General features: G+C 46.2%; 4 protein-coding genes across 4 annotated transcripts; 1 reads left to right on the top strand and 3 right to left on the bottom strand.

Annotated features, from left to right (window-relative positions):
• Positions 1-1281: 1281 nt before the first annotated feature.
• On the bottom strand, positions 1282-1597 carry F5Y00DRAFT_265230 (uncharacterized protein; the record flags this gene model as incomplete). Its single annotated transcript, XM_048011771.1, has 2 exons — positions 1282-1374; positions 1436-1597. 2 exons carry the CDS (start codon positions 1595-1597, stop codon positions 1282-1284), a joined length of 255 nt encoding a protein of 84 aa, XP_047861678.1.
• A 1388-nt stretch (positions 1598-2985) lies between these two features.
• F5Y00DRAFT_162459 (uncharacterized protein) lies at positions 2986-4720 on the bottom strand. Its single transcript, XM_048004725.1, has 2 exons — positions 3966-4720; positions 2986-3911 (listed from the first exon to the last, which is right to left on the bottom strand). Exons 1-2 carry the CDS (start codon positions 4523-4525, stop codon positions 3035-3037), a joined length of 1437 nt encoding a protein of 478 aa, XP_047861679.1. The 5' UTR covers positions 4526-4720; the 3' UTR covers positions 2986-3034.
• A 2881-nt stretch (positions 4721-7601) lies between these two features.
• Positions 7602-9905, top strand: F5Y00DRAFT_245561 (glycosyl hydrolase catalytic core-domain-containing protein). Its single transcript, XM_048008979.1, has one exon. The coding sequence runs from the start codon at positions 8259-8261 to the stop codon at positions 9624-9626; it is 1368 nt and encodes a 455-aa protein (XP_047861680.1). The 5' UTR covers positions 7602-8258; the 3' UTR covers positions 9627-9905.
• Positions 9906-10573: 668 nt separating this feature from the next.
• F5Y00DRAFT_265233 (uncharacterized protein) lies at positions 10574-13028 on the bottom strand (the record flags this gene model as incomplete). The annotated part of the gene is made up of 11 exons (XM_048011772.1): positions 10574-11406; positions 11570-11640; positions 11718-11829; positions 11924-11960; positions 12019-12109; positions 12177-12213; positions 12271-12343; positions 12407-12436; positions 12560-12699; positions 12780-12833; positions 12899-13028. The coding sequence occupies 11 exons, from the start codon at positions 13026-13028 to the stop codon at positions 10574-10576; spliced, it is 1608 nt and encodes a 535-aa protein (XP_047861681.1).
• Positions 13029-13734: the final 706 nt, after the last annotated feature.

Raw genomic sequence — 13734 nt, forward strand, 5'->3', positions numbered from 1 at the left:
ATCTCATGAAGACGAACTTCAAAGAATCTTGACTCTGTTAAGGCAAGTCTGGCTTGGCAATCAACCAATCACGTGGTCTGAAATCGTGGCGATGCTCAAAGCTAAAGTCCGGGATAATGATACCTGATTGGGCACTTTTAACTAATATCGTAGATTGAACTGAATCTCATCACTCTTAGCTGCGTTAGCTTTGTCTACTTGGATAAACAGTAGCAGTCAATAAAACATTGTGCGGACTGCGCAATGAGTTAGACCGATGAGGTTTTGTTTTATATGTTAGCCGCAAGGATGTCATCTTATTTTTTATCCAATCAGAGCATGCGATTGATGAATCGAAACGCAAAGGAAAGGAAAAGGGGGGTGGGCTGCTTCAAAGCTTCTCGAAGAGATAATAACAGTGCTGTTAGATTATTCCTCTAAGTCTTATGTGACACCAACGGTTAGTCAAACAGCTACTTAAGGTTAAATAACACAGCCATCTATAAGGTGTGTTTTCTAGTTCCGCGTAACTACCTTAAAAGTATAGTGGGCAATAGCTACATAATACCAAATTCGTCCCTGTGTAACGTCAGTAGTCCCATAGTATCTCCCTAGAAATACTATTGTGATTCCCTGGATTATGGTGACATTGTTGTTGTATTGGCTATTATTAGGATTACAGGATTAGGATCTAGCTATTGTTTATATATGCGTACAATCGCAGGCAGCGACTGCCTCATTACAATGAGTGCCTGAGTCACTGTTGTTAAGGATCCACATAACAATCTAGTTGAATAATGAAAAAGCCGGTTATTTTTTTTTTTTTTTCGTTTTTTTCTAAGCTATAATACAATCCCTACCTAGAATAGGGGTCATGCTCTCAGTATCTAAGCAACCGCGAACGATGGCGAGAAGTTTTTAGAAACCGAAGCACACTTACATGTATATATATAATAATATATATATACTTGAGTTACAATCTTAGATATAGCCGTCACTAGTATGATGCCTTTACTGCGTATGCGTTAAGTAGGTCTTCGGGAAGAGGGCACATCTACGATATTCGACACGGGTGAAGCCTAGAAATTAGAGAGGATTACTGTTAATCACCCTTACCTCATAGCTCTCGTCGAAATCGAACCCTGGATGTCCTACCAACGTGTTCGGTTCGGTTTTTATCGAGTCTCGTTTATTGGGTATTGTGGCGTAACTCGTGAAAAACTAATTACAACCATTGGGCCGGCTCGACCACCCAACTGAACCAAATAGCAAAAGACAACGACCGCATCCAGCATAACCAGATTACTTCTTTACTTTCTTGTTCTTGGACTTGCTCTCGTCCTTTGTATCCGCGGAAGCGTTAGCTGCTTCTTCTGCCATCCGTTGTGCTTCTCTCTACAATCCAGATATTAGTATGACAACTTAAATGACGCTCAGCGTGTAGAAATTAACTTACCTGACAATCCATGCAGGGCTCGCCCCGGAGGTGGATCGTTGAGTGCTGCATACACTTGATCTGATGGGCTGAGCAGTAGCCATTCAGACGACGACAGTTGCCCTTGCTCCCGTTCTTCAAGGGGCAGTGATGGCGGGTACTTCTTTTGAAATCTTTCGGCATGGTGAAGACTAAATAACCGTATGGAGTTAGATGGGGGAATGTAGTAAGTAGGTGTATCAATAATAAATTACTCCGTACCTTGTTGGTGATCGAAGATCGAGTTGATCGACGTGGTAACGACGAGGTAAGTCGCGTGAGGATAGTCGAGGGGAAGTAGGCTTTGTAAGAGGCTTAGGAGTATGCTTCTCTGTGGTATCTCAGGTTTGAATTGTGTGAAGCTATTGGAACCGAGGTTTGTATGATGAACTCTCTAGGAATATTTACATTGAGCAGAGTACGCAGCCCATTGTTAAATACTTGGCATAACAAATTATTTTGAACGTAACAATAAGCTAGTTCACAGGTACGTGAATTGTCATGAGCTGTATGATAACAAACATCCTCGAAAGGTATTGTTCGTAGAAAGGCATACCGTTGGCAAACATGGTTGAAGTTTCTTTATCATGTACGTGTTTTGACCTAGATGTCGTTGTTAAGGAGTCATGTAACAATGCAATAAAGGGGCAGTTGGACTGGCAGCACTTGACAGCTGCTTTTTATAGCAATTCATTTTTTTTTTTTTTTTTTTGGATACCCTTTGTTCCTAGTTTTCTACATGAGTAAGGGCTTTATTTTCATGACTTAATGTCTAGGTAAACAATCGTGCTTCTGATGTGCCCTACGCACGCTAATGGTTGACTGTTATGATTCATACAGTAAATTGTTAGGCCCGTAATGCAGGCCTCATCAGCAGCAGCAGGTGGTATCGTGGTAGCCAGCCGTCAGCGTACTCATAGTAATGGGAAGGGGATAAATAAGTATGGGTTTCCAAGGGTAATGCAACTGGTGATGTCATTAGGGTAGGGATAGCGATCATGAGGAAAGCAAAGAGACATGGCTCGTGGTAGATAATTGTACACTTGTGCTTAAGAATATATATATCATTGAGCATGAGCTGAACCTCCTGCATGGTATAGCCTCCATTCGTATATAGATCTCTCCAAGAAATATCCTCACCTCATTAGTATATATTCCAGCGTGATTGGGTCATGACATTATTGGAAGTTTTAGACGCGTTCTTGATACTGTTTAAATCCACAGTGATACGCGTATGATCTAATGAATATCATCATATTAATCCTAGGCCTTCCCGTTAAGCTACGTATATAAACGTACCTATATAAGTCTTGGAGGGGAAAATATGATATGATCTCTACATGGGTTTTTAATTTGGATGTTTATAGCAAAATAGCACTTCTTTTAATACAATGGGATTATTAGGGGGTATGTCTATTTATATTGTTTGGATCTTTGGATAACTAAAGTACAAGTCCCATGGGTACTTCGCCATCGATATTGATGGATTGCCGTATCCCCAACCCACTAATGCTCTCACCCTAGACTTCCAAATACTCATCTTCCTAAACAGAAATACTTAAACTAACGGACGAGAATATTCTAATGTTGCCAAGCCGTGGTGTTCTCATCTTGCCGTATAGTGGCATCCTCAGCAGACCAAGTAGTAGTACCATAGTCTTGCATAGTGTAACTCTCAGCTGCCTTGGTGACAATCGGCACATACTGTTCTATAGTGTAACTCTCAGCTGCCTTGGTGACAATCGGCACATACTGTTCTATAGTGGTCTCCTCTTCTGTGTCCGAATCTTCGTCCTCCTCACCATCGGAATCATTGCTTGATTCATCGGAATCATTGCTTGATTCATCGAAAACATTGCTTGGTTCATCAGAACAAGTTTCATCACAGAAGTCCTCCCACTCTCGCAGCATATTTCTGGCTTCATTGTAGTCTTCATTGGATAATAAACCCTGGACGGCGAAGCGAACAAGCTGTCTCGCAAACCGATAAATCGGTTGACAAGCAAACCGAATATATTCTTTACCGGCTGCCTCCTCAAAGAGCTGTTTCAACTGGCGTCCTTCTGGTGTGGGTGGTATGTCATTTACTGTACGCTCGTCCTGCTCTTCGTAATCTGACCATGCCCATAGCCATAGTGGCGGCGTGCAGCACATGAATTGAGGAGCGAAGATGGCGCTGTCCCAATCTAGAATTGCGGAGATGATCGGTAGTTCAGTATCAGACGTTGGATTCACCAGTATGTTGCGCGGCTCCATGTCTAGGTGTGCTAAAGAGATGTGACAGTCCTCAAACCAACCATCCTTGGCTAAACCAGAGGTCATCTTGCAGAACTGATCAAGAAGCTCGGGTCTGATGATGGAACGCGGCCGGGCTTCTAACTCGGCAGCCTTCTGACTCTGGAAGATATCGAGAAGCATCTTACCGATATCTTGGGGTATAGGAGGATCTCGAATATCTCTGGTAATTGTTAGCTCTATACACTATTGTGTCATTGATTCAAGGGGTACTTACTCTTCTTCAGGCGGCACCAAAATGGTGGATGTTGCACTCTTAGTGGATAATAGTTCAGAATAAACATGACCAAGTTCCCATGCGACCCTGCATCGCTCTTCATGGGTAAGGCTTGGATAAGATGATAACAGGGTTTCTCCGGTGATGCGATTCTGGATCATGTATCTAGAATTGAGCTCATTGTCGTCTGTGTGGTCGAAGCTGATGACCTTTGGGGCCGGAATGTTGTAACGTTCATGTAAATATCGTAGAGTATCAACTTGGCTGTCTAATGGCTCATCTCTCTCGCGGGGAATGCGCAGAATGTATTGGACATCATTGTCGGGTTGTTGAGCTGTATGCCGAGACAGGCCAATGATGCGGTTAAATCCACCTCCGAGCATACGCTCTATGATGATCTCATCCGCTGTCGCATCGGGCCAGATTTTGTGAAGAGCCAAGTCAAGGACTCGATTTTTAAATGTGTCGAATGGTTCCTGCTCGACGTAGAGGACTGAAGAAGATACCGACTCGGCATCCGAGTTGCAACTTGAGCACGAGTGTTCGCTATAGGAAGACATCGGAATTGGGCGGACCGAAATCGATGTGTAGTATTGGTTGCACCCGACGGAACGGTGATCCTGTAGGTAATGCGGGGCCGGATATTGCTCAGATTGATGAACGGAGAAGAATGGAGCCCTCTGGGAAAGTTGATGGAGTCGGTTGGAAAAAAAAAGGTGAAAAGATTTAGGTAGATGATTTGAAGAACCGATTGGAGTATTTGTAGTTTTACGCGCGAAAGCTTTGTATCAGAAGGTTGTTATAACAACTATTGTTCTTGCTTAGTTTTTTTGTTCGTAAACAATAGCAGAAACAAACCATTTGAGAAAGAGCACGTACGTACCTGCACTCAACTACTTTCCCAGTGACAAAGGCTTGATTAAAAATAGCTTATCATTTCTACGATAAGACTGGTCAATGCACCTATCTAAAAGATGGTTTGATTGCTAGGAAAAATGGTTACACAAGATGGAAGGAGAGCTTTGTTACGCGTATCATGTGATACGTACCTAGGTAGCTTTCAGCATACCTCAGGTAAGTCAGGCATTTTAGGTACATAGGTACGTATGAGGTAGCTTCCAGTTGCTATCTAGGATAACTATATGATCGTGAAAACTATCATGACAACCCACAACATGAATCATGGTGGTCAGAAACCCACGATAATCATTCTAGGGTACGTACCGAGATTCATAATGCGGCTCGGACACTCCCGCGAAGTATTCGCCGAGATATGTAACTACCTACCTAATCCTATCGATTTAATTTGTTCTTCATTCAAACGGTTTAGAACAAGCCCACTAACAAACAGCGCCTATATTTACGTCTTCGACGAGTGCCAGTATGAAGGTATATAGTTCTCTATGTTCTCGACTCCCTGCCCAATGAGTAGCCCGTCACTAAGTTATTATATTATTGAGTGACGTGTCTAAATATCTCCTTACACATGGCTTGCACTGGATGAGGATTATTTCCGTGAAATTTCACCATTTTACACCCCTTACACTCCCATGCATCAACAGATTGCCTAGTCAGCGCAGCCAAATTTGGCCATTGTCCCTGAAATCTGATAGGTTGCCAGTCCGAGCCACATGTCTCTCGTAAAGTAATCTAGCTTCTTTTCTTTGTAGATAGGCTTGCTTCGACGCTGGCAGAAACCAGCCACCAGCAAACACTTCCTCGTTGAAAAGCGTCCAGCTGTGGATTTTGGATTATGTCGACGTCGCAATAGCCTATTGTTGCCCGACTCAATTCGTGGTGGCTATTAATATTAAAGATCGCCCGATTAGTATCCGAAGGGAGGAAAAGCCAAGCTTTGATGTGCCGTTACAACGGACAAGGGGCACAGAAACTTGGGGAGCGGAACATATGGGCCTGTGGGCATGGAAGCCCATAATAATATAATACCTTCTGATGCCGTTTCCCGCCAGAGTTGTACCGCAACGCATTGTAACGCTGTGCTGCAATTACTCGTAGCGATATTACTTGGGGAGTAATTTCGCTCCCGTCTCACAACCACGTCATTGTATGTAGGGCAACATTTCTTCATTCTCTCTCGTCAATTATATACAAGGCCTGCGTTGATCACCAGGTGGCCGGTACACAGCATGTTGTCCACGTAAGACGCTAAACTCGAAGGGAAGCAAGGCATAAGCAGAAACGGTGGCGCCGGGATGAGGAGAAGAGCGGAATAGCGCAAAAGCAGCCTCTCGGTCGGGCTGCCACAACCAACCAACCACTCATAGCTCACACGTGGATCGAATCGTATCGAATCAGGGTTGGAAAGTACTGAACCTGTATATACATTTCCTGTACTTGAGACCGCCATCGTGTTTATTGAAAAGAGCGCGCATTGTTCCAGTTGGTGGGCGCGTCCGTTTGTCTTCTTTCCCTTCCGTTCTGTAGATTAACTAAAAGGTAGGTATGTTAATTTGGAAAAGGAACTCGGTACCGATAACATGATAGCTGATATTGTTTTGAAGTAGGTTGTGAACTGGGATACAATGTATTTGTAACAATATTCATCTTCCTACGGGTATGTATTTGCGACGAATTCTAGAACGAATCAAGAAGTTGGATAGGAGGAATGATTGTTGCAGGGATGCTGGGTTGTATTATGGAGTACTTTCAAGGTTGAATTTGATAGAAAAATACAAGGCTATACTAACCCACGGATCTCTAACAGCCCCTGAATTCCTCCCACTATGAGCCCATCGCTCCTCATGTTAAGCGGTCTGTTTAGGTATGCGTGCCTTGTTCCTGCAGCTCTAGCAGCGGTACCTGCATGCGCTACGTCTGACCTGTTATTATAACCGAAAGTCGGGTGGCTCTGTTTTTTGATTGGTGGATTTCCTGCGCTTGGCAGATTTGTTTGATAGTCCTCGTAAACATGGCGCAATAGGAAACATTAAACACTTCCTCTCCGAACCTTCCCTTCATAGAAGGCTGATAAAGTATATTTAGCATGAAGCATGAGGCTGTTGATAAAGTGAATCTGGAAGTGAATGCCCAGGAATAAGGAGGACATATGTTTGAATTTTGTTTGATGCGTTATATCAGAAGCTACCAAGTTGCGCACTTTCAACTACACTATGATAGCCTTTAACAGTGAGTGGGAATGTACCCAACCAACCGCCTAGTAGACGTACCTGCATGATGTATTGTGGGCACATGTATGTATGTTAGGTACCTACATGTACGTACCTGTCATCAATTCAATATTGTCCCAAAAGCGCCAATAGGAAGCCACGGGTTTGGCTGACTTTCCGTCTGAACTGGCGGACAGGTGCTTCGCATCTTAGTACTTGGGTACAAACCCGTCAACTTTGAATCGGTTTGCGCTAATCGGATTGACTTTCCAAGAGATCTTTTAGTGCACGGGACGATACTTGGTACGATTCTTTCCAGTCTTGGCGCTTAGTCCGGCCCTAAATAGCATCTCCTGCAGCTAAAAAGACGCTAACTACCCCGGTTAGCGGCTGGCCAGGAGAGTCTAGCCACTAGAAAGTGGAAGGAGCTCCTTGTCTTCCCCCCCCTTTGCCCCACAGGCATCCCGATTGCTGGATGAACCTGCAGGTACACACTTACACACACACACTCGTTACTTCCTCGTAGCCGTCAGCAACATAAAACTCCAACCACGGACCCTTTATCCATTCTTTTTTCACTCAGCACCGTTATTTTCCATCTCGGTTATCTCCATCGAGAATCACCGCTCCTTTTCTTTACCCCCGTACATTCATTTCTCCCTTCGTGTAAATTTCCTCTAAAAGGTCGCCAGCTCGACCTACTTGCCTCACCTAGTTGTGACTGGCCTTGAGTTGATAGTTGCCTACCTTCAATAGCTACGCTCTGTGTGTTGTCCTCCGTCAAACGTCGCACACTCACGGCCGCAACTACAACCAATATTTATTGTCCAAGGGTGCAACTGATCTCTCATCAAACTCGCATCATTCCTTCTGCGTCTTTGATAGACTGCACGACCTGCTTCCCGTCTCGTCGCCGGTACACCCCAATACGCAGCGCGTACAGAACCCCTTCGACAATTTCATTCATTTCTGACAGTATCATCTGATACGTCTCTTCCCTCCTTTGACTGGACTGCTGGCACCTTAACACTCCTTGAACGGAAATCGCAGCAACAATTCTCGAAAGAATACGGAGCATAACTTACATAACTAGTGAAATTGACTACACTAAGAATACCATATAGCACATCATCAGCAATCATTACCATCACGAAAATCGACCAAGATGCATGCCAAGCTTAGCATTTTGGCGCTTGCCGCTGCAGCCTCAGTTCAGGAGGTCTGCGCTGGCCCTATTCATCGCCACAAGCACCCCAAGAAGGACATCGTATACGCATACACTGACGTCGTCGTCGTTACTGAATGGGTGACCCACACTGTCATTGCCGGTCATCAACCCACTGAAGCGCCAGTCGTTGAGTCTCCTTCGATCGTTGCGGCTCCTGTTGAGGCTCCCGCGGTCGAGAGTTCCCCTTCAGCGGACCCTACCTCTGAGAACCCTCTACCGCCGTCAAGCACATCTGCCGAGGCTCCTGCGCCTGAGACTCCCGCTCCAGAGAGTTCCCCTGCTGAGAGCCCTGCACCTGAGTCTACTCCAGCGGAGAGTTCTCCTGCCCCAAGCTCTTCTGAGATTCCCCCTTCTCCGAGTTCGTCTGAGGCTCCTCCTCCGTCTACAACTTCTTCCGAGGCTGCCCCGCCTACAACTTCTTCCGAGGCTACTCCGGCTGAGACACAGACCCCAGCTGATCCCGCACCACCCGCGTCAACGGAGGCTCCTGTTCTCTCGTTGTCTGCTGTTCTCTCGTTGTCTGTTGTTCCCTCGTCGTCTGCTGCTTCCTCGTCGTCTGCTGCCGCTGTTCCCTCGTCGTCTGCTGCTTCTACAGTCAGCAAGCGAGGTGCCGCGTACAACGACCCAAACCTTGTTAGCGCTTTGGTGGGCCAGACTGACAAAATCTCATGGGCGTACAACTGGGGATCTGACTCCGGTGGATTACAAGCCAAGATTTCTTACTACCCTATGCTCTGGTCTCCCGCTTCGGACCACTCTAGCAACTGGGATGAGAAGGCCGAAGCCGCTATTGCCTCAGGATCCGACAGTTTCCTCAGCTTCAACGAGCCTGATATCTCTAGTCAAGCTAACTTGTCTCCCCAGGATGCTGCGACCGCTCACAAGCAATTCATGAACAAGTATGCTGGCAGAGTCAAGATCAGCTCACCGGCCATTTCCAGCAGCGATAGCTCAGGAATGGGTATCGACTGGCTTAACCAGTTCTTCGATGCGTGTGACGGCCAATGCCAAGTTGACTTCTGCGCTGCTCATTGGTACGGACCCGGAGGCGATGACGGCGCGAGCCTCTTCCTGGACCACATCAAGAAGGTTTACGACGCTTGCCAGGGCAAACCCGTCTGGGTTACCGAGTTCGCGGCAACGGATGGCGACATCGACCAATTCATGACATCCGTCACCCAGGGACTGGACAGCGACGAGTTTAGTTTCGTCGAGAAGTACTCGTATTTCATGGTGAACGAAGGCAGCCTCATGTCTTCGGCGACAGACTTGAGCTCATTCGGCAAAATCTTCGCAGGTATCTAAGGCAATTCCTTCGAAAGATACCGTTTCTACTTTATCACTTTTGTTTTAAGTGGGGTTTAGGTTTAGGGGTAAGGGATTTTGCATTGCGAGGGAATACAAAACGTCGGCATTTCACTTCTTTGTACATAATTCGACTGGTTTTTACACCGGTTGAGTCGCTGGATATCCATCTGGATCTGCTTTGCTTTATTCGGTTGTAAACATGCGCGAAAGGATATCTTAGGATCAATGCAGATTCATGAAGATACGAATAACAACGAATTGAAATTCATTCAAGTATTGTGTTGCAGTAGCATATAATTGTATTATCGTCTCGCAGGTGTAATGTGTCCTATGGCTGTATGTAAACTACATAGTCTACCTACCTAGGTTAAGTAGTTGAGCTATGCTTTGCTAACGAATCAATCCCATAATTTAAACAAATTGTTTAAGGGTTTAAATTAAAATATCTCTTCAATTGAGATGCCCAAGTAGAATGTTGGGGTATCGTGACGTAATCCCGAACTCATAGGGGAACAAGGGGAACAAGATAGGTAAAGGAGGACTCTACTGTTGGGTTCCCTTCACCCGCGCGATTTATATGCGAACCATTGGACATTACTATAACTACCTAGACCTACCTTAGCTACCTAACAGATATAACCCCGAGACTATAACTATAATAATATAAACACGGAACCAGGTCATGCGAAATTCTTATAGATAGATGCAGGTTGCCAACCATGATCTAAAACACCGACTTTCCCCTCTGTTCTGCCAACTATGCCGCCGCGCACATGTTTTTTGGTTCCGAATTACCTATGCGGGCGTTACCGCGGCCATCACATACATCACATGCTTTCGCCTAGGTACCCCCTTTTTGTCTTTTCGCTGACTGACTGACTGACTGACTGACTGACTGATGGCTAAATTTTTTTTTTTTCCTGTCGCGTTTCCAAATTAATTACCTAGATCCAACCCACCATCTCGCCGTCCTCCCCGCGCCCCTCTTCTTCAGCTTGGATAAGCTCGTGCCATCGCGACCCCGCGTCCCCTCCATCTTCGAAGTCCAGCCGGCTAAGGTAGTACTCGCGCACACTGCGCACGCTCCCGCGCGCTGCTGCTCGTGATCGCGATGCTCGTGGTACTGGTGCGGGGCTGTGCGACCTTGACATTATCGATGTAGACGTCGGCGGCGGCGGTGGCGTCGAGGTCGTGGCGGAAGTGGAGGTCCAATTCGTCCGCCGGCTCCGATACCGGCGTATCCGCTCCAGGTCCGTGGCCACCGCCGCCGAGATGACAGAGGGGCCTTCGTGCGTGGGGGGTTGGGCAGAAGTATGCGATTTACTTGAAGCTCGGTCGTCCGCCCTTGCGTCCGCTCGTGCAGATGGTGGTGTTGGGCTTGTCCAGATGCTACTGGTTGCTCTCTCGTTCCTAGCGCCATCGCAGATATCGCCCTCTGGGCCGTCGTGGAAGAAAGAGGTGTGGAAACCGTCGTTATCCTCGTCAGAGCGCGAGGACCCGGCCTTGTGCTTAGACAAGCTGCTCGCACTCACGATGTCGGTCTCGGTCTCGGGCTCGATTTCCCCGAATAGATGTTCGTACTGTGAGGTGCTAGTCGTTTTCAGCGGCCGCGAGATGGCGAGTTTCTGGCTGCGCCGTCCAGGAACCGATGGTGCGCGCGGGGACGGACGATACTTGGCTTGGCTATCGGGGGGGTTAGAAGTAGGGGATGAAGAGGTAATGGTATTATCATCGTCGCGTGATGTGACCCATTGGATAATCAACGTGGAGAATAAGACTGGTAACTGGTTAGTCGGCTGGTTACTCAAGGTTTGTTATTTTGGTCTCCCGCGGATAAAAGCAAGTAGACCAGGGGATATATGCCGCCCGCTCTACGCTGCATGAGTCGAAGCATGCTTGGACAGCAAACAATAATCGCAAAAAAGAAAGGGTTGACTTACTATCCGCATTACAACACGCGAGGAAAATCCAGCCAGGCTCGCCGTTGAGCACCATAAGAACCGTAAGGTTTCTTCAAGCAGTACTTTCCTTAGCTCTTGTTCCCGGGACTTATACAATAGTTATGATTCTGTATAAGGGAGAACTTACACTATGGTTGAGGTAGTAGTAAGTAGAGCGCCAACGAAGGTCCGTATTGCTGCCGGGCGTAGAGCAGGGTGGGTGGGCGGTCCACGAGAAGTGCCCTTGAGCGAGTAGATATCTAGCAAGTGATAATAGGAGAGTTAGCCAAGGCAGCTTATACGTAGCGAAACCCGATGTATGAATGTGGAATATGAATAACATAGAAGTCTTACTCCAGACCGGGTTCAAGAATAGCGCCATGATATAAACCTATTTCATCCTTTAGCCCTGATCCTTTATGAATGAGAAGGACACCAATGTAACATACATTTGCCGCAGTCTCGAGTACGATGAGAGGTATCAGGGCCTGCTTCTCTATTCCAATGATACACCGTCCCTTGTTAATTTGCGTTGTACGACTGTTAGGTGGTGGTTAGTTGAGTAACAAACTCTTCATGCGTTACAAGGCTCCTTTTCCAGACTTACTAGACGAAAGTCAAAATACATATAACCACAAATATAGCTATTAAAAAGTAAGCGAGACTTGTTCTTAGTCAACTGGCAATAGGCATAAACTTACTGAGCACGCCAAACAAATTGAAGATATAGAGCTTAGACTCGACCCGTCGTTGCGTGCCACCCTGAATGAGGAACTAATTCATCTTGGTGAGATCCTAGATCTAATTCAGCGGAAGCGGATTAATTCATGCACATACAGCTTTTTCGACCTGGAAAATATAGATTAACTGCCCAAGTAGAAACGTAAGCATAGGAGATTTTCCGAATTTATAATGGGTTCCATTCTCACAATCTGGTCTCGTGTTAATTCAATATACTAGTAAAAGGATGGGGAAGAGAATTGGACAGACTTTAGTCGTTATATAGAAGAATAAGCACAGCAAAATGGCCGCTGAGCAGACGCCAATGTTCGAGTCGACGCCTATGCCGTAGTCAACAATACTCGACCCGGACACGAAGGCCCAGGAATCAACATAAATTGCGAAGACCACTAGGGAAAAGAATGTCTCAGGTCAGCTATCTGTATATGATACCCGGCTGTAGAGTAATGATCTAGGCAGTTAAACGCACCTAAGGTAACAAGCGGTAGACGCGACCATGCCTTTACGGCAAGCGCCCGTTGTGCTATATCCATTATTAGCGCACTGATGTCCTTCCGTACAAGAAGTAATAAAAAATAAAGCACATACTGATGAAACATGCTAGAATGGTAATAGCAGCGAATGGTAAAATCACGGCAGTAACTGTGCCAGCAAGCGGCCTAGGGGATGGAGCCGGTAATGAAGACGTGCCATTCCTAGATAGCAGAAGCGAAGCCATATCGGATATTGCGTTCTCGGCAGCACGACCTAGAAGACTATGTGAGAATCTCAAAGCTGGAGCGAACGAAAGCGGATAACCAGGAAAGAAAACGAGAGGAAAGCGAGTAAGGAATAACTGGACCTACCTGAGATAGTAACAAAATGAAAGAAGCAGGACATAGTCCGAGCCCTCTGAGCTCATATAAAGTTTAATCCATTGACCCTAGAGCCGCCATAACGCCATTAATAAGGTTGTCGGCGTACCTCGACGCAAGAGCCCAAGCGTGTTATAGTCGGCGTGTGCCCTTTTGGATGAACTTTCACGGGCGAAACATTGTGTAGGTGGTTCGATGGAAACAAATGTGCTGCCAAGCGAGATACCAATAGCGCTAAATAGAAGTCGAACCTAAATTCACTTAACAGCCCTAGAGAAACTATCCAGAAGGAAAGTGCTATGGACGCACATGGTCAGGGGTATTCGAACTCCCGGGGGGGCGAGGAGCCCCTATTCAAACCTAAAACAATAGGTACCTACAACATATTTTTCATCCTCGATATTATAAGACCAAATATCTAACATAAGAACGGCCTTACTCGGTTACGTGAACGCCACAAGTAAGCAACGTGAACTGCACATGCGCGAATCCCGGACGTGCGTAACATGAACGAACAACGAGCAGAAGCATTTCCAGCCTCCGTAGCAGTAGTGCTCATATACAACAACT

This window comes from Daldinia vernicosa (genome assembly GCF_022497035.1).
Source record: "Daldinia vernicosa strain CBS 139.73 unplaced genomic scaffold F5Y00scaffold_52, whole genome shotgun sequence".
In the NCBI taxonomy this organism is placed as follows: domain Eukaryota; kingdom Fungi; phylum Ascomycota; class Sordariomycetes; order Xylariales; family Hypoxylaceae; genus Daldinia; species Daldinia vernicosa.